This window comes from Neopsephotus bourkii, unplaced genomic scaffold (genome assembly GCF_033783945.1).
Source record: "Neopsephotus bourkii isolate Nb327-2 ecotype Australia unplaced genomic scaffold, CSIRO-AGI_Nbou_v1 NB_1792, whole genome shotgun sequence".
Lineage (NCBI taxonomy): Eukaryota > Metazoa > Chordata > Aves > Psittaciformes > Psittacidae > Neopsephotus > Neopsephotus bourkii.
In genome coordinates, this window is record NW_026902266.1 from 11,342,277 (window position 1) to 11,361,800 (window position 19,524).

At 49.8% G+C, this 19,524-nt stretch overlaps 1 protein-coding gene across 3 annotated transcripts; it reads right to left on the bottom strand.

Moving 5' to 3' along the window:
- Positions 1-285: 285 nt before the first annotated feature.
- NRIP3 (nuclear receptor interacting protein 3) lies at positions 286-15,446 on the bottom strand. 3 transcript variants are annotated; one of them, XM_061380109.1, is made up of 7 exons: positions 15,082-15,446; positions 8,279-8,458; positions 7,401-7,483; positions 4,354-4,493; positions 3,863-3,912; positions 3,666-3,763; positions 286-2,403 (listed from the first exon to the last, which is right to left on the bottom strand). In XM_061380109.1, the coding sequence occupies exons 1-7, from the start codon at positions 15,253-15,255 to the stop codon at positions 2,388-2,390; spliced, it is 741 nt and encodes a 246-aa protein (XP_061236093.1). In that variant the 5' UTR covers positions 15,256-15,446; the 3' UTR covers positions 286-2,387. The 3 variants fall into 3 exon arrangements, with proteins under 3 accessions (XP_061236093.1, XP_061236091.1, XP_061236090.1); XM_061380107.1 differs by having other exon boundaries at positions 286-2,400; positions 3,863-3,915; positions 15,082-15,439; XM_061380106.1 differs by having other exon boundaries at positions 3,863-3,915; positions 15,082-15,434.
- Positions 15,447-19,524: the final 4,078 nt, after the last annotated feature.

Below are 19,524 nucleotides of genomic sequence, written 5' to 3' on the forward strand. Positions count from 1 at the left end.
CCAAAGGGTAAGACTCAAAGCAGCACAAGCAGGATCTTACACCTCCTTTGGAAGGGAGATGGATGGCAGCAAAAGGCTGGGATTTCAAATGCTCACATTTTACCACAATGGCACTTGGCCTGCCTGGTTAGCACATCTCCATTGCCACTCACTCTATACCTTTTCCCAACAGAAACACAAAAGCATTGTGGAGTTCCACCAGGGTAAAGAGTGAAATGAGCTCCTGTTCTCAACAAAGAAATGCACTGAAAACAAAAAACCCAGCATATTCATGATCCAAGCAAATAAACAGCAATAACAATGTAACTTTATTTATATTTAGTTTGACATCTAGCACAGTAATAAGCACAGAAAGAAAGAAGTACCAAAATACCAAACTCAGCATAGAAAATAATCCAATATATTTCATATTTAGAGAAATATTTCTACAGCACATCAGTGGGACTGCCCTGGGCAGCCCAACTCTGTAAATATATATATATATATTTATATAACTGTGTTATATAAAATACTGTATGTAGAGAAAGCACTGAAGCTTATCACCAAAATAGAAAATAGCTCAAAGTACGGATAGTTCAGATTTGCTACTCACACCCAATACTGGAAAGAAGTTCAAACCCACTGCAGGAGATAAAGCTGCAGCTTAAATGCCCTGGCAGGCATGAGATGACATTCCTGGGCACAGACTGACTAATGCTGGCAGGAGACTGGCTCCCGGGACATGCTCCAAACCTGAGCCAATGGCCACAAGGTGACAGGAGTTACTGGTCCTCACCCAGGACTGTCAAGACATCTAAGTGGAAATGCCAGTGACGATGTTAGTGATTGCAGCTGATGCTGTGCACCACGGGACCCCTGGGTGAGCAATGCATTAATGTATGGGGGGGGCTTTAAGCACATGAGTGGCAGCTTGGATCCCATGGGAGACCCCGCAGCCCAGCTGAGCCAAGCTGCAGCCTATGCCTGTGTGGGGCCAAAGGGCTTTTGATAAGGAAGAGCTGCTGGAGCAATGCTCCTGGGATACACAGCTGGCCCTTGCAGATCTGGACGCAGCAGGACTGGCCATGGGCAGATACACATCATCGCAAGGATATTGTTCTGAGCTTTAAAAATGCCTCTTCAGCAGATGACAGTAATTAATTCCCATTCGCCTTTAAAAATCTAGAAAGCTGCTTTTGTGCCAGGCAAGGATACCCCAGGCAATATGTTTGTTCTGGTCTGCAAGTGAACAGCACATGAAGTAGCAACCCTACTGCTACGTGACAGTAACATCAAGTTAAATGTTTGTCCTGGTAAAAACTCCCACCTGCCCTGAGGGTGGCCAAGGTTAATATTGTACTTAAGATCCTAGGAAATTTGTAAATAAATATTAAAAGTATGGCATTTCTGGCAAGAACACTCAAATCCAAATGGAGTCAACCTGCACCAGCACATAGCTCAGGTGCTTCAGGTTGGGTGCTGGGCGAGCAGGCAGGCACCAGCCCCGGCAGCAGGGGAGAACCGAAGGCACATTGGGACCATTTGGTTCCGTACCTGCTGCTCTCTAGACAGCATACTTTTGTGCTTGTTTGTTGCTTTTTGGCTCAATACAATGATTAACTGTCCCGACTGCTCCCGCTAGGAAGATAGCCAAGACCTGCCTGGAGGACCCCTCCTCAGGGGGCTTTGAACCCCAGCAAGGCAGTGCCATAATGGGCTGCCCCTTTGCTGCACCAACCCTGCAGCAGGCTGGGGACTATGGGAGATCACCCCGGGAGCCCTCCCAAACCCTGTTTCTGTGCTTCTGCCACACCACTGCAGGGAAGCCTATAATTCATTAATAATTCTGTAATTGCTTTTTCTCATCAAGCCAGCAGTTGCATCCCTAATTACATGGCAACAATACTATGCTAACAGGATGAGCTACAATTTCTCGGTGGTATTAGCATTCTTGTTTTACTCTGAGTAACTTCCTGGTGATGGCTATTTGAATGTGGCAATATCAATTAAGTGAATATAAATGCTTAGCCCCTGGAAAAATCATTGATAAAAATTTCATTCAGATAGCCTCTAATCACAGCTAAATACAATTACCCATACAAGGCCACTATAAAAAGGATTTTTCTCATCAGAAGAAGTTCATAAGGTTTTCTCAACTGTTTGTAATAAAGAGGACACTATATAGAAAAGTCCAGAAAATAAGCACACGTTTGTTTCTCAAAACCCAAAGATAAACATGACAATATCTCTAAATAACTGGCTACTGAACAGGATTTCATTTAGCTCTACTCAAGCTGTAGCCTGGTATAAATGGTTTCAAAGCAGCACACTGCTGTTTCATCTGGAACAGCTGCACAAGATTTCTTTGATGTCGAGCTCTTGCATGGAGATGGTGTTTCAATTTCTCTTTATGCCTCCAAACTGCTGAAACAGGGGAAAAAAAAAAAAAAGACATTCAATAAAACAGAGATTTTTCATGGAAAAAAAAAAAAGAAATAAAACCTGCAAAATTTGGCCTTGAATGCAGTACCAAGAAATAATTCATCACTGCAGTGGTGACAGAACTACACTGTGCCTCTCACATCCCTTTTTCAAAGGAGAGAGGGACAGCACCCTGTGATTTTGCACTGCAGCACAGTCTCCCTGGGGTGCTGTACCAAGCACCCCCTGTCTCACACACTGGGAGTACCCATGGCTGGTGCCTGCCCTGGACATGCAGTGGGTACACATGCGCTGTTGTCCTGACTCACTGCACTAGCGTGCACATCCCTCCTGTAGTCTCCAAGGAGCATAAATACAATTACCTGAGGAAGGTCTGCTCCTTCCCTGCTCCTACTCAGGCTCCTGCTGCACAGGGGCTGCAGGATATCAAAACTGAATGTGGCTGGTCATGTTGGGCAGCTAAAGAAGGTGCTGCCCTGCATCATTTGCTAAAGATGCTTTGTTGTGCAGTGAGCAAACATGTTTTAAATGGCTGTGTCCATCAGTGAGCAGCCACAAATGCTGCCTGCAAAGCCAGAGAAGTACATAAGTGCAAATCCTCATCTCAGAGCTTCGTAAGTGAGAGGCAGGAGGCAGCCATACATCTCTTTTTCACAGTGCTCAGCGAGCAAGAGCCCTGCACAGTGCCTGGAAGGAGGACTGCTGCCTGCCTGACTGCAGAGCCAGTCATCACAAGCTACACACATTTAGGAGGTGCCAGAGAGGCACGGATGTGCACAGATTTCTCTTTCTGTAGGGAGATAAGGCTGAAACAGTCGCATACACCAGGAGCAGGTGGCAGGAGTGCAGCCCCAGCGATGCTGGGGGAAGTGCCAACAGCGTTACCTCCAGGCAGGATCTCTCTGTCTGCACTTTGCAAAACATTCATGTGGGTTGATCTGCCATGCTCCATAAATCTTTTCCAGAAGAAGTTTTGTTTAAGGAACACTCTCAAAGCAGCACTCATGGAGTTTTCCTGGTGACCTCCAAAAAATACATTTCCTAAGGTGTTTCTCTGTGTCTTTTCAGACAACGCCTTTGCTGGAACAAAAGCAGCAAAAGGTGAAAAGGGCTGCTGAAAAAGCCAGGGGCTCAGTTTCAAAACTCAATGAGCTGCTGCTCGTCTGCAGTGAGGGTCTGGGGGCTCCTGTGCAGCCTTGGCGGGAGCACTGCCAACCACATAGCTCAGTCCCGAGACAACTTACTGCTCTCCCACCGCAGCGCTGCCACTGCCAACGAACGGGATTTCCTCCCTGTCTGTCTTCCCCAGAAGGAGATGGTGCTTCTCCATGTTTATGACACACTGTAGAGAATAGATGCTTTTAGGTAAGAGAGAAAACTGCGTTTCACAATGGTCCCAGCTCCCCCAGCATGGGTAAAAGCCTTGCTGTAAAACCCCTACCTTCAGAGATTTCAGAGTTTGCAGCCCAAAGGAGAAGGGTTTCTCAGAGTCTTCTGAAAAACAGGAACATCTAAGTTTATACATTCAAAATGCTTTCCCATGCTTTTTGTCAGTGACTCCCTCTTTCCTCCATGGTGGCTTGATAAACAGAACCCTATATATAAAGGGACTGGGTTACTTCAGAGGGGTACATGATCAAACAAGGGCAGGTGGATACGCCTGCAGGGAGACATGGTGGTCTCTCCTCGCAGAGTGCAAGCCTGGTGCTGCCAGCACAGCCCTGTGAAAACAGCCATCCTCCCTCTCTCCATTTCTCCCTCCCTCCCTGCCTGTTTCTCTCCCACCCTCCTTCCATCTGAGGGGCCCTCAGGCGCTTGTGCTCCAGAAAATCAGCATTTCTATTTTAATTTCGATGTGTTTCTGAAGCTCCATTTTCCCCTGGGCAGGAGGGAGTAGAGCCCCAGCTGCGTGAGGAGCACACTCACACTCACCCACAACAATGGCACTGCACTCCACGGGAACCGATCCCACCGTGATGGCGAGGCTCTCGATCTGGCCGATCGCCCTCACCTTGTGTGGCAATGGAAGCATCTCATCTTCGTCAGGCAGTTCTTTGAGGTGCTCCTTTAACCTGCACATTGAAAACACTTCTGACATGACAGGGACATGGTTCAGCTGCTACAGCAAGGGGCAAACGGGGTTTGGAAGTGCTCTTAGCTTGCTCATATTACTATGTCGTTAGCAGAAAGCTGCTTCCTTGGCAGGTTGTCTGTGATGCTCTGCATACAGCCAGCAGCCTACACACGTCAGACCATGGCACGACCCACAACACAGCCCTGGGGCTGTGTGAGCCCTTGCCCAAACAGAGCTCCTGACTGGATTTTGCTTTTTACCTGGGGAACCTTTTTTCCTACATTTCCTCAAGACTTGGGGAAGCTGCTGATCCAAAATGGCTTCTAATGCAGTGCGGGTGTAAGGAAGGGATACTCCAGCTCCCACAGTGGAGCCACTGACACCATGTCCCCCCCTCACAGGCAGGGCAGCATGCCTGAACCATGCTTGTTAGCAGGTGCTGCTGCTGGGTTTACTCAGAGGAAATAGGGACAAATCAATCATATTCAGCTCAAGACAAGAAAAAAAGGTGTCAGGGATATCTCAGGTACAGTTGTTTCTTCTACCTATGCCCCATGAGCTAGTCTGACAACACTGATTAATTATTTAGCTTAAGTTTCTCTTTTGAACTGAACAAGAACCTACTGGAAGGGCATTTCAAGGCAGTGATCTCTCCTTTGGATAAAAGCTTTATTGCTTTTTGGCTATTTGAAGAACCTTTGTGCTGAGCTGCATTACAGCAGTGAGTGTGTGTGTTTGCCCATCCATCCTGGGGGGGGACCAGCTTCCTGTAGTCTTCGTTTCCCCCCATTTGTCCCCACCTCAGGGCTCAGGCCGTGACACTGGAGCCAGGACCTAAACAGTGCTCCCATACCAGCTACACCCACTCCTCTGCAGGGGATTTCTTACACTGCAAGCAACCTCCAAGCTCCCCCCTCTGCTTTCCTCCAAGGCGAGAGGAAGAGCTGGAACCGCACTGTGACAAGATGCAGACAGACTTTTGCAAGAGAAGGGAGGAGCTGATCCTGTGCCTTGGGCTCCTGCATGCTGCTTTTAGGTGCGGGGCCCCCAGAGACCCCAACATCAGAGACCATCCCAGAGCTGCTGAGCCTCGGCTGCAGGCAGCAGCACCTGGCAAAGCCACTGTGAGGCCACTCCTGCCCTGGCAGGACCTAGAGCACAGTGGCAGTGGCCTAGCATGCCTCCAGCCTGCTGCTTTCCAGGCTGGATTTAAACAATGCTTGTGTTTTATCTCTGCCACACGCGAGACACTGCTGTGAAGTAAAACATCCTGGAGCAGTGCCTGCTGTCACACGGGGCCTACCGCAGCCATGGCAGAGTGAGCCAAGCATCAAAGCCCTGGTTTTGACCCACTTTGTTAATCTGGCTGTATAGTGTCTGTCCCTGCAAACCCAAGCAGCAAAAGAGCTGCAGGAAGCTGCCTGCGAGGCAGCCATGCCTGCTACACACCTCAGCCAGCAGTGCGTGCAGCACAGGCTGTTGCTCCGGCCGTACCGTCTGCCTGCACACCTAACGTGGCTCCTGCACACCCCGGTGTCAGTGGGGTCCCACCTAGTGCGAACCAAAGCCGCTCCAATGGCCAATGAGTAACAGTGGGGAGGGACACAGGCCTTTAATCTGCAGCTTATGGCCACAGAAGTGGTCTTGCTCAAATCAGGAGGGAATCCCCATAAGATGAGAGCAGAAACTGGCTCTAATCTATTTCTTAAGCACTCTTCAAATCATAGGATCAGCTAGGTTGGAAAAGACCTTTAAGATCATGAAGTCCAACCTTAACCCCAGGACTGCCAAGTCCACCACTAAAGTATATCACTGAGGGCCTCATCTACATGCTTTTTTGAGCACTTCCAGGGATCATGATTCCTCCACTGCCCTGGGCAGCCTGTTCCAATGTCTGATCATCCTCTCCATGAAGAAATCATTCCTAATATCCAGTCCAAACCTCTCCTGACGCAATACAGGCAGCACTGCTGAAGCAGGCTGGTGCAGCAAAACCTACAGAGGATGTGCATGAGTAGCACAGAGAGCAGATGAACTGCCAAGAGCATCCCTGTGCAACTCAGACATGTTGAGCAGCCAATACAGCATCTTGCAAGATGAGACCACTCCAAGCACACTGTTGTCATCCAGGAGTTAGGCTGAGCAGCTCCACAGTTCGTGACAAGTTTGCAGTAAGCACAGCCACCTTCCAGCCACTAAACACTGTTGTGCAAAGAAGTAATTACTGTCTGGGCAGAAAACAGGCACCATTAATCCAGGGACACGCAGTAGTGCTCAGGGAGCAACTGTGATTGGGTTTTCTGTAATCACTGCAAGTCAGTGATAAAAAGCAATGCTTCAATGTGAATAAAGTGCCAAAATCTCCCTGATACTCCGTGAGCTTATGCCTGATCCTGCTCATCGGAGATCAGTGGGAGTTTTGCTGCGAATGGCAGTCATCTCTCTAGCACTACGTACATACGTGGCCCTTCAGCTGGGAGAAACTTATTATTGGGAGTAGCATCAGACACCAGATTTCAAGCACATGCATGCACACAACTGCACAGCTGCCCTGGGGACACAGAAGACAGGGGTGTAAGGGTTGGGAAGCTATTTCTTGAGGCACTGAATGACAAACAGGCAGGCACTGAAAAGACGTAAATGCATCCAACCCTCTGAAAGGATTTACTCGAAGGTGAATAGGTTGGCACAAGTGGCTTTCTTTTTCATCTACCCGCAAAGACATTTACGAATAAGCCAGGATTTGGATGTAACAGGAAGCTCAGGGGCTTGCCCAGACACAGCCCAAAGCACTCCTTCCAGAGTGGCCATTGCTGGTGAGAGCCAAGCTCCAGCCACGGGAGCACTGCCTGTGCTGCCAGGTGCCACAAGCTCCTGCAGAAGAGAAATCCAGCTGGATATTTACCCTAGCCTGTCCAGGCAAGAAGACGACATGAGGTTGTGCTGTGAGCCAGTGTCCACCACGGCCTTCAGCTCCTTCCCCGCACACTGCAAGAGCAAGCAGAGATGGGAGATAACGCATAGGATGCGGGATGAGCACAGGATATCTGGGATCTCTGCTCCACACACACCAGTCTCTGCTGAAACGCCAACATCTCCATGCGCCAGCCCATCTCCGCCCCACCACACATTCGGTGCCCCCAGGGTATCACCTCATCCACTCCAGGCACCCAAGAGATGTCTCTTAAGCTGCTTTTTGAATAAGGTGGTGCTCCTAAACAACATGGTGTTGGGTCCTGATCCCTTCCCAGCAGCAGAAGGGGCAGCCCCAGGCAGGGGGAGATACTGTGGAGTGCAGAAAATACAAAGGAGAGTGGGGGTAAGGAGGAGAAATGTGAAATTACTCCTGGGGAAAGCAAAGAGGAATGGGGCTTGAAGAAAACAGATCAGCTGTGAGCACAGGGATTCACCGTCAATAATTACTCCTCAGCATTTCAGCATGTTGCCCCAGCCTGGCTCCTCCCTCTGCCCTGATGTCTGAGGGAAGACGTCCATCAGACCAGTTTTCCCTGTGCTACCCAGGTGGGCGTCTGTGCCACAGCAGCCCTGAACCGCAGAGGGAGAGCACCCACACAGCTGTGACAACCCTGGAGGAGGGCAACCAGCATCATAGAATCACAAATGTGGGAAACACAGCACCATAGAATCACAAATGGTTTGGCTTGGCAGGGACCTTAAAGACCACCCAGTTCCAACCCCTGCCGCAGGAGGGAAAAGCAGAGAATGAAAGCACAGCAATAAAACTGGCAGGTGGGGAAAGGGAGTCTGGGGAGGGACTATTACCTGGCAGCTCACCACTATGAGCTCCTCGTCCTCTGTTTTCCCTGAGCTGCCCACTTTGGTTTGGTTCAGCTTGTTGGTCTGCGCTGAGTTACCACTCTTTGGAGCCCAGCTGCTGCGGCTGCTTCGTAACTTTGATAGATTCGTCTCCATCAGGCGCTTCTGCAGGATATTATGTGGTTGCTTTAGGAAACAAACACACACAGGAGAGCAGGGTGAAGTCAGAGGAAAGCCACAAAGTGACCTGCGCTGCTAGACTGCTTGTGGTGCCCCTGGGGCAGTGCTGCGCTATGGAGGGGTGCCCTAAAGTCTTCCTGCTGCTCAGACTACATGTACTCTTCCTAGCCTACATCTATGTGCTCCCCTGCCAGCTCTGCCTTACCTGGCTTTGACTAAAGAGAACTGCTTCATATTGGTGAGGGAATAATCCGTTCAGAATATTAACTAGAATTTGGAGGGATGCCTTTCTTTTTCCAAACTCAAGGTTTGATTTCTACATGAAATCAGAGGCCAAATCAGGCTTTTCCAAGTCGTGTTTCAGCCTAAACAGCTGTAATTGCCTATCATCTGTTGATAAAGACATGGAGAATCCTGCAGTGATGTGAAAAGTTAAGAGAAAACAAACTGCTATTCCACCCAAGTATGGAAAACGTGTATGGACTTACTGAATGAACACAGATGCTTACATTGAGCACTGGCATTGCTGGCATAGGAATTACCTGTGTCCAGCCTCCACCTCTGTCAATGCTTTTGGTGTGAATTCTCCCAGAATTTAAGAAGCTGATCTGTTTGTCTGTGCATTGGCTCTTTATAGGTGCACGTGAACAAGGCACAGCTTCAAGAAGACAGCTACAGATGGTGTCTTCTGTCAGATCTGGGCAGAATTCAGTCTTGAATTGCCCTGCACCCCTCTTCCCCCCACATTTGTATTTAACTGCTATGGGTGAGTAAGTGGGCCCAATCCTGAGTGACATGCACGAGAGGGGAAGGAGAGGAGAGGAAGGGATAAGATCAGCCAAGGTAGGTAGGTATTCTCCAGGAACCCCCAGCAGTTCATGTGGCTGATTCTTACTCTCTCTGTCATTCCACTTGCTCTGTGAGAAGCACGTTGCCTCTCCAAATCTCCTCCAACTGCTTTCCCCAAAGCCTTTTTATGTTCAGTGTTTGTCACGGATGGATGCACGTCCTGCGCTGGAGGTGAAATGACTGCTTGATTATCTGCTCATTTCTCTGCCTGGCTAATCTCACACACACACCCCATTACTGCCCTTTCCTTCCAGCACTCATTTGTCCACAGTGAGACCTTCTTACAGGCTTATTCCTGAATGTTTGCATCCGTATTAAATATGCCCGTGTCCTGTGTATCTGCAGGGACATCTGAACCAGCAAACTTCTACATCCCGAGGGAATTTCAGTGGGATCAGAGTAACTTTGAAAACCTCAGACCATGGCTCCCTGAGATAGCCACGATGCACCTCTGTGTGCAGTGCTGTGCCTCATCTTTAAAAGAATCTGTGTGGCACATTAAATAGCAGCACTTAGAGCAGGCTAATGCAACTTGGCATCATCCTAAAATAACTGTAACTACGTTAGTGCTTCAGATCCTGCTGTAGGCGTAACACGAGCGGTTAAGCTGGACCTGACTGATCAGATTGGGTAGATCCAGCCAACATCAGTGGCCACCAAGACACATAATCTTCTTTTTCCCCATTTTTCACCATTCTTACTTCTGCATAAAACTTGTGGCTTGAAAGGAAATAGAATTTGATGACCGTTTTCAGTCACATGTGCTATGTGTGACCAGCATGCCAGAGAGCACGTCCTGTGTAAAGATGGTAACGTAGCCACACTCCCAGCACCAGGAAGAGATCAGATCCAACACTGTCTTGCCTTCTTCACGTACAAAGAGCAACAAAGCTCCAGCACTTCTCTGGCAACCACTGCCTTCCCACTGAGACTGAACAGCAGAAACCAGTATCGCTTAAGTAGATTAAAGGCAGGCGCGCTGGCTCCACAGTGGACCCTGTGCTAAGGGACAAGCAAATCACTTCAGAAGCGAGGACTCCCCAGCATGAGGCAGAGGCTGTAGGTGGACAGTCAGCACTGTAATCCACCTCCAAGGCTCCTCACCTAAGCAAAAATGCTCAGGACTGCTGACAGTGTGTGACACGTCCTTCTTACCCTTTGTGTTTGCCTGAAACTCAGGCACACATCTGGAGGAATAGTTCTTCATCAAAAAAAACCCAGAGTACGGGATAGGGACTGGGGAAGCAGATGAGTGAAGTTCCCAGCTGGCCAGAAGGCAGCCAGTCACGTAGTGGGCACCTCCTCATGCCCAGCCCTGCTGAGCTAGGACCCATTTCTGAATGGCATCACCCAGGGCAGTCTGGGTGCTCGTCTGGTCTGATGGGCCTCAATCACATTGCCAGACACCTGTGAAAGGACAAGCTGGAGAAGAGCAAGTCACCAGCACACACATCATCGCTATTTTATCTGTCACTTGCCTTTGATTTAAACGTAAATGTTTTTTACTACATGTTCTCCTATGGGTTGTTAACCAGTTACATACGTGGGTTTCCTCAGGCCCTGGTTTTATGAGTCCTATATGGGACACATCACTGAAAGGAAAAAGTCCAGCACTCAGCAAATGTGAGTTACCACCACAACGGGGTTGTCTTTTCTTGACACTTGCTCTTCTGAAAACCACAGCAAATCCTGCCTGTGGGGGGACAAATGTTGCTTACGTGGTGCTCCAGTACAAAAATAATCCAGCAAGAGGGGGCTGAAAAGGTTCCCTGAAGCACCATCCTGTCTCAGGCTATTAATTAGTTTGCTTTAACTTGTATTTCCCTCAACTCTCATGTGCAACAGAGTGAGGGATGTTAGTCACGGAGATGACTCAAGTGATGGATACGTACTCGGTGAACAGATAGTGTGCCAGGGGACATTTGCAAGCACACATTTTGCTGGAAAGCTACAAGCAGACCATGGCTGGGAGGTAGGGAAAGGAGGAAAACCACCCTGTGAGTGCGATGGGGAAGGCAGATGTGATCTCCGTCCAGCACAGGCTCGCCACACAGCCAGGACCAGTGCTTGAAGTAATCCGGATTACCTGGCATTTTCTTCCTGTGCACTGCACCAAACTGTCCAAAGGCTTCTAAAAAATAGAATGTTACATTCCATTGTGTGAGTGCAAAACAAGTAAGTTATTTCCTAGCATCCTTCAGCACAATGCAAATACAAACCAGGACTTTCATCATAAGGGGTCTCCCTTTCCATCCCCGAGACTTTGCAAAAACCTGTCACCGTAAGAGACTGAAAGGAGCGAAGACACCGGCTACTGCTGAACCCAGTTACCACTGTCTGTCAAACCCACAAGTAACTCCGTGCTGTTTCATTCCTCTCCAATTTATAGGGAAGAGCATCGCTGCAGCTTGCAGCATCCTTCTTGCTGGAAGGCTTCCAACTGTTTTGGCTTCTAGATATGGGGATAACGAGACCCATCAACAACAGTTTTAGTCAGGTGTAGATGAAAGCCAGGGAAGGTGCCAGCTCCTCCCCTGCCCAAACCCATGTTGAGAGGTTTGTGCACTCTTCTGTACCTCAACAGTAGGAAAAAGGAGTTTTAACACACCAATGGAGCCCATCCCAAGAAATGATTAATTACTCTCTCTTCTTCCCATTCTTCATCCAAATTCACCTCTTACACGAGCAGCCCATGTCTGCGTGCTGTTGGCCCCTCACGCAGGGGGACAAGGTGGGACAGGAGATGCCCCCTGCTCTTCTGCACCCCCTTGGGTGCCCAGGCAGCTGCCAGGTTCTCAAACACTTTTTGTTGTCGTTTGCTTCTATTTATAACTTCAATTCCCAGCTTGCAAAGCGATGGGGGACTGTTCCAGGGAAAGCCCCCCCAAACCAGCCTGGCAGCTCTCGGGTTGAGGGTGAAGTGTCAGAGCATGAGGAGGAGCTGCCAACAGCCAGCACATCCTGCCCAAGGGGTCTGGGGTCACAGTTACAGTGCCAGGAAGACCGAGTCCCACCTAACCACCATCCTGTGCCAGTTCTCTCTCTTCAGGGAGGAGGCTGGCAGTGAGCCACCAAGACAGAACCATTTCTGCTCTGTACATCCAGCCCTGTGTTTGCCAAATCCAGCGTACACTATGCTATAGTTTGGTCTTATCCACGTATAGGGAGCAAGGAAGTAGAAGAGCTCTGTCCAACCCAGAACAATGCACTGGAAACTACCTGCCTATATGGGGCATCAGCAGGACAGATACTTCAGGAGAGGAATAAAGGCGTGGGCACACCAGCACAGCCACCACAGTGACCTGCTGCCTCCTCACTGTGCACAGCACTCCCTGCACTGCTGCCACAAAGAAAGGGATTTCTCCCCAAATCGGAGTGGTCGCTGCCAGCTGTCACCCTGACAGATGGGACCTGTCCTCGCCTGTCCCTGTCTCTGGAAGCTGTTACCTCCTCTCTTCCCTTGGAGAGGTCACTGGAGAACCCCCGTGGGAAACCCTGCATCAGCAACACCAATCACATCAAAAGCCCTTCACCCACGTCACCACAGCTGTTACACAGCTTTATACATGAAAACGTGCTGCTCTGATAGCAGGTGTGCAGGTACTCACAGGAAAGACATGCAGACACTGTAGGCAAAGACCCCTGATGCCCACGGCCTCCTGATCATGCAGCTCAACGCCTCTGGTTTGGGACCATGCCAAGGTGGAGTCCCACATTTGGAGGCTCTTGGTGCTTCTGCAGTCTCAGAGATGCACAACCTCCCACTCATCCTGGGGGAAACTCTTGTGACTTCCAGGCAGCCATGGCACCAGGACCCACACAGGGAGTCGTCTTGAGGCAATGCTCATCATTGTCCTGGCCACATGGAGCATGAGCATAGAAGAACTGGCAGTGTGGCCTGGCTGCAACACAACCCACTGCAACAACTCTAGGATTCATGGCATCACCTCTAGGGCTGGGGGAATGGGCTAGTGTTGTCACTCTGGGGGTTCCCCATACATCCCATGATGGGGAGCATCGTGCCCCCTCCCAGGGGCAGGAGGCCGTAGCCAAGCTGAGCCCTTGATGTGCCCACTGTCCCATCACCCCTTACTGTGGCAGGCATGGGGACAAGGATTCTGCAGTGGGGTGGCCCATAGCAGCTCGGTTCTCACCACATCCCTGCCCAGAGACACACCATAGCTGGGTAGCCGGGCAGGCAGCACGCCTCTGACACGCTGCACCTCCTTGTTGTCCCTGGATCAGGAGCTGAGGACTCCCCAGGGCCCCTGCACCTCCCTGGAGAGGACACACACCCCCCCCAACACACACCCCAACCCCCCTCCCCACCCCACATCCCCTCCTGGCAGGGGCTGTGGTTGCAGCAGGAATGATGCTGCAGCCGCGGCTCAGATGGTGCGGGCACAGGAGCAGGGAGGAAACCTCGATGACCTTCCCATGACCAAGGCCATGACAAGGAGCCTTGTGCTCTGCCTCTGCCACCAGCACCAACCCTGGTCCTCACTGCCGCAGGGGCAAGGGCTTCACTGCTCAGTGCCTCTGGCTCCTGCTACCTGTTGCCTCTCTTGTCTGGGCAGAGCAGCACCCCCAGTCCTCAGGAGCCCAACCCCGCACGCTGTGGGTCACTGAGCCACGGCATGTTATTTAGACTATTAGAATAGTACTAACACCACCATCACACTCTGACAGCACTTTGTAGCTCACAAGTAGAGAGCTGGCATTCATGGTGCCCAGGAACGCTCCCTCCGAGCCTTTCCCTGGGCAGCAGCTTCACTCCCTACAACTGCAAAACATCTGCGATGTCAAAACCAATCACCTCCAGGTGCACTGCAGAGAACAGCCAACTCATTGCACTTAGCCAGGCAGAGCCAAGCCTAGCCCAGCTGAGCAGGAAGGCTGTGGCAGAACAGAAATACACCACTAAAAATAAGAAGATTCACTTTTTTCAATGAACCTGTATCAAGTATTGAGCAAATCAAATATGGGGTGTTACAAGGTGCAAGAATTTTGCAACACTTGGCAAAAAATAAAAACACCACAAAGGAGCTTTCCTGGGCAGGATGTGTTTTCTAGATTTTGCTCCTTACATCAGAACTTTTGGTATTACATTGAAGTATCATTTGCCATTAGAGAAAGCTCAAACATTTGCACAGGTGAGCATTTAGAAACGCTCTCCAGCCCCGGAACATGATGAAGAACATCATGTAGAACATCGTATGTCAGCTACAGGATCACATGGACCATTGCATAGGTAAGTATTTAAAACCTATAATTATGTATCTTCATTTGAGACCCCCAAATACACATCAGCCTTTATCAAAGTGTAATCTTGGCAGGTTTACATTTTGAAGCACTAGTGACTGCACTTTACTGGATCTTTTCTGATTATATGTTGTATGTACATATGCATCACAGACAAACATGTGTGTACAGATGTATGTCTTACATGAAGCCATTTTGATTTACTCTGATTCAGAGAGGATTTTGTACTGAAAACAGTACCCCGTTTTCATGTAAATGGGATAAAAGAATGAAAAGCTCTCAGACCCAAGTGTCAGCCATCTGAAAGCACCTCCTGGCAAAAAGCACCCTGGTGATAACTAGTGTCGTATTTCTACTCCCTTCCTTTTACATAGAAAAGCCTCATTTTTCTTTAATCAATTTCCACAAACAGTCAACTTCTCCTCCTGGCAGAAAAACAGCACAAAGATAACAAAACATAGACATTGCCCTACCCGCTTCTAAAGCCTCTTTCCAGCAAACACAATAGAAAGCCTTACAGTATCTTTGGAAGTGCCCAGCTTCTTCAGCCCATCCAGAGGGAGGAGATCTGCAGAATCCTTGTGAATGAACTGAACCGCCTGCTTCACCCTCCTCTGCTGGCGGAGAGATGCCGCTTCCCTGATCTCCACTTCTTTCCTGCTCGGCTCTGTCAGGATACCCGAGTAAAACATCTTTCCGCCCGCGTCCAGCTCACTTCTCGAGGATGAGCCTCTCACAGAGACCGAGCTGGGGAGATGCTCTGCCGCCTGCGCTTTATAACCAGCGCCTGGTGACGTCTGGAGACCGGCAGGTACTTCGAGGCAGCGCAGCCCAGTGAAGGAGGGGCTGGGCTCATTGCTAGAGGTCTCACAAACAACGGCGGGTAAGCTCAGGCTCGGTCTAACGCATAAATCGGAGCCGTTCCTCTCCACTGCCCCTCCTGAAGTGAGATCAGCCGCAGGCATCCGACAGCTCCCAAAGCCCCCAGCAGCCCCACAGGCAGGAAAGACGATGCTGGAGCACTGGAGCGAAGAGCCCCGGGGGCCAGCGCACCTCCCAGCCAGCCTCGGCAGGCACAGCTTCTTTGGGTCTGGACAGGGGGTCCGGGGTGTCACAGGAGGTGATGGCTGCATGGCGGTCCTGGAGTGATGCAGCCCCACAGGCCTGGGGTGGTGCAGCCCCACACAGACTGTGCATCTGGCCACACTGGGGTTTGCTACCTTATGCTTGGGTACAGCAGGGTTAGGGAGGGCTCTGGGTGCCTCTGGCCTCACCAAATCATTGCAGGCACCAATCTGTGTGTCACTGTCTACTCATGTCCGCAGGAAGGGTAAGGACTGCCACAAAAATTCTCCCAGCCAAACTGGGGCACGCCAAATGTGGTTTTACACAGGGTTTCTACACCCATCAAACATCCAGGTACAGCACGATTTGACTGATCACTGGCATCCACACTATTGCTTACTAACCAGAGTAAAACTTCACAAAGCAGCTACAGTTTCATGGCATCCTTGCTGTTCTCTATTGATCCAGATGACGCTGGAGTTGGTCTTGCTATAGTTACTTATCTCTGATGCCAGGCAACGCTAGGAGGGTTTCAAAGACATGTTAGAGGATGAGGATGCTGCCATTATATTGGTTGTTTGGAGTATTCTTTATCCTTCATGGACAGTTCTATGCTTCCAGGAAGCAATGTCCTTATTTCTGGGGCTGGGTTATCCTTTATCTTGTTTTAAGCATGAACACCACCAAAGTCTCCAGTAAAATTCCACTACCTCATTACATTTAGTGTATAACATGAACAAACTTAATACACTTTCATACTGTAAGGACTGTTTGATATAATAGGGGAAAGGACTTTCTCAACAGGGCTCAGAGCACACATGGGTTTATTTCACTACAGCATTGAGCTGTTTTAAGGGATGTATCATCTCTCACCAGAAAGAAGTCGTTTTTCATTGTTTTCAGGGGGCTTTGTTGTTTGTTTTGTTGGTTGTTTTCCCCCCAGGAGGGCCCACACCCTTGCAGCAGCACAGCTGGGGCGGTGGGCACTCACCTGGACCTTCTGCTTCCAAGTAATCTGTTGCAAGAGAAACTGCAGCTCTGCCTCAGAGAGACAGCGTGCACCTGGGAACACCCCGCACGGCTGTGGTTCTTGTTGAACTAACAGAAACCCTTGATGCACAAGGTAAAGCATAAGAAAAGCAGAGCTCTGCCCAGGATTTATGCCAAGCCTGACTTCCAGGACACTCCTAACCCTCAGGAGGAGCTGCAGCTCCTTTGCAGGAGGGTCACTGGCAGCAGCGCCTGCACCACTTGCACCCCACATGCAGCCCCGGCTCCTCACATGGTGCAGCGCTGACACTGAGCAAGGCTGGTGCCAGCTGCTGTGGTGATGCCAGGGCAGCAACTGTGGGTAAACTTGTACACCTGAGTTCTGGAGCCACGGCCCAACTGCACATGTTCAGCAACCCCTCATGCGTCCTGGGAGAGGAGGGGGGGGAAATGAAAGATCAGAATGCAGAATACAGTAAACCCCAAACCCATTATTTCACAGCCTCACATAAAGGCCACTACGCATGAGGCAGCCTGAGCTGAGCGAGCATGTCAGTGTGCAGAAGGATAATAGGGCTGACAGTCTGAAAGGGGATATAATATTTTTCTCCCCATGCTGACTTGGCTCATTACACGACAGGAGCATTGTTCCTGTACAAGCAAACATGCCTGGGAGGATAAAAGAACCTTATTTTTCACCTTGGGAGCTACTTGGCACTTCCCCAGCTGACTAATAAAGACATACGACCACATCATCATGCTCCCAACGGCAAGGGGGGCCAGAAGAAAGCAGCAGGACTGCCACAGAAACCAGGAGACCATTTTTAATGCAAAAGCTCTGTGGAGCAGCAGCGCTCTGCCTGAAATACTAGCAAATGCCCAGTCAGCGCTGGCTTACAGCAAGAAGGGTAAAGCTGCAAGAGCAGGGGAAGCATGAAAATGCCCCCTCTCATTTGAGCTCCAAGGCTGCAGCCTGCCTTTATAACTCAGCAAATGAGCATTTTGTCTGAGCCGTACAATTTCACTGCTGCTGTATGGTATAAATGCACCACCAGAACAGAAAACCTGCCCAGTGCACAAGGGTAATGAGTGAGATAAAGGCCCTAATTCCCATCTTCATTTTTAATCCTGGGAAAGAGGGGAGCGGGGAGGAGCAGTAGATCACCTGCACACATTCCTCAGGATCCACGCTGGAACAGGGGCTCAGTTTGGCTGCTGCAAACCCTGTGGTTGATGTCTGGGACAGTCGCTCACATGCAGCAGACCTGTCAGGACATTGCTCCCTGTCTCGGCAGGGACACATTTCAGACGAACTCCCACCCGCTGACTGGGCCAGGCCTGAGCATGAGCACTGTCCCTCACTCTGGAAAATCCCAAGGGCCAGAACCACCTTCCCTGCTCCGTCCTGACTCCAGAGCAGCACACGCAGCTCTCTGAACAGCAGAGCATCACGGCTGATGTCAGAAAGAGCTGTGGCACTTCATTCACACCCTGTGTCACCTCTTCTCTCAATGAAAGGAAAGCAGCAGCAAAGCAGGAAGTGGGTCTGTGCTGTTTATTTTTCCTTCTCTCTGATTTCTCATCTTTCCTTAAAAAGAAGTGATCTGTTAGCGGCTGCTGGTCCATGAGGAGAAGCAGAGATGCGCCAGGAAACAGAAGAAAGGACAGAGAGGTATAATTTAATAGAAGCAGCAGCAGGCAAGAGACCCAGAAAGAATAGTTCATCCCAGCACAAACAGAAAACTTCAGAGCCAGTTTCCAGAGGGAAGACTGTGAAGAGCTCAAGGAAACAAGACCATAATGATTGTAGAAAAGTAAGTTACTGTGTCCATCAGTGTGGGATACGCAAGGGTCAGCTCTAGCATACTCGGGCAATGGGAGTGCTTTGGAGACTAGAAAAGAATCTTTTCTAAAAAGGTTGTATACAAAAATACAGAAGGATTTAGTGAGCTCCCTTATCATCATTTGTAGCAAGACAAAGACTATGGATAGAGCTGGAGACATCCTAGAATATACAAAGGCAGAATCAGGTTGAGATTCCTGAGAGAAGCGGCCCGTTTTGTATAGTAACTCTGCACCCCCTGTCTGTGCTGCCCAGAGGAAGGACCTCCTGGTCTGGGATACAGCCCCATCACACGTGCTTCAGGAGACAACCATTCCCGGGGCAGCTCTCCCTAATTACCTCCACGTCCTCTGGAGTGCAGGAGCTGGTGGCAGCAGGCACGGCGTGGGGGGCACTGGTGATGCTAGGTGAGGAATTGACATAGTGCAGCTTTGAAAGGAGACTGAATTGCATTTCTCTGTTGAGTTCTCTTCATATACAGAGACAACAGAAGAACAGTAGTTTCAGGAACACAAAAAGTGCATGTGTCAAACCAAGAGATTAAAATGACAAGTCTTATAAGGGATGCCTCACCTTTATTTTTCCTGTTTTGAAATGGCTGAAACACACTTCTAAAAACAAAATAAAAGTATAGGATGAGTTGGCCAAGGAAACGTGGTTCACTTCCTAGCATCTTCTACGGCATATTTCAGTTGGCAGCCGACTGCTGGGTAGGAGCTACTTGTGGCTGGTGGAGTGTGTAACAACAGTCCTGCTTCTGGACCTGGCAAGCCATGCTGGTAACTGTGTTGCATTGGGAAAACGGGCTGAGCCCCTTGCAGTCCCACGTGAGCCAGTGAAGAACTTGCTGGCTCCATGTGCTGGCAAGGGATCTGGGACAGGTTGCCAAGGGGCAAGGGAAAAGCTGCCAGGCGACTTGCCAAGAACTGGGGAAGGGATAAGAGAATACACACGGGGGCTGGCATGGGGGACAGAAAGCCTGGCCTCCCCTGACCTCCACGTCATAGAACCGTCAGGATCAGCCCTTGATGGATTTGACAGTGGCTGCTGTGCACTGAGCTGT

Bases quoted from the DNA above. Each gene is read 5' to 3' on its own strand.
- NRIP3 (XM_061380106.1), bottom strand. From the start codon at position 15,255: ATGTTTTACTCGGGTATCCTGACAGAGCCGAGCAGGAAAGAAGTGGAG. The intron at 7,484-8,278 runs GTAATAGTCCCT...TTGCTCTTGCAG, and splicing joins TCATAGTGGTGAGCTGCCAG to TGTGCGGGGAAGGAGCTGAA. The intron at 3,916-4,353 runs GTGAGTGTGAGT...CCTGTTTTTCAG, and splicing joins GTGCAGTGCCATTGTTGTGG to AAGACTCTGAGAAACCCTTC.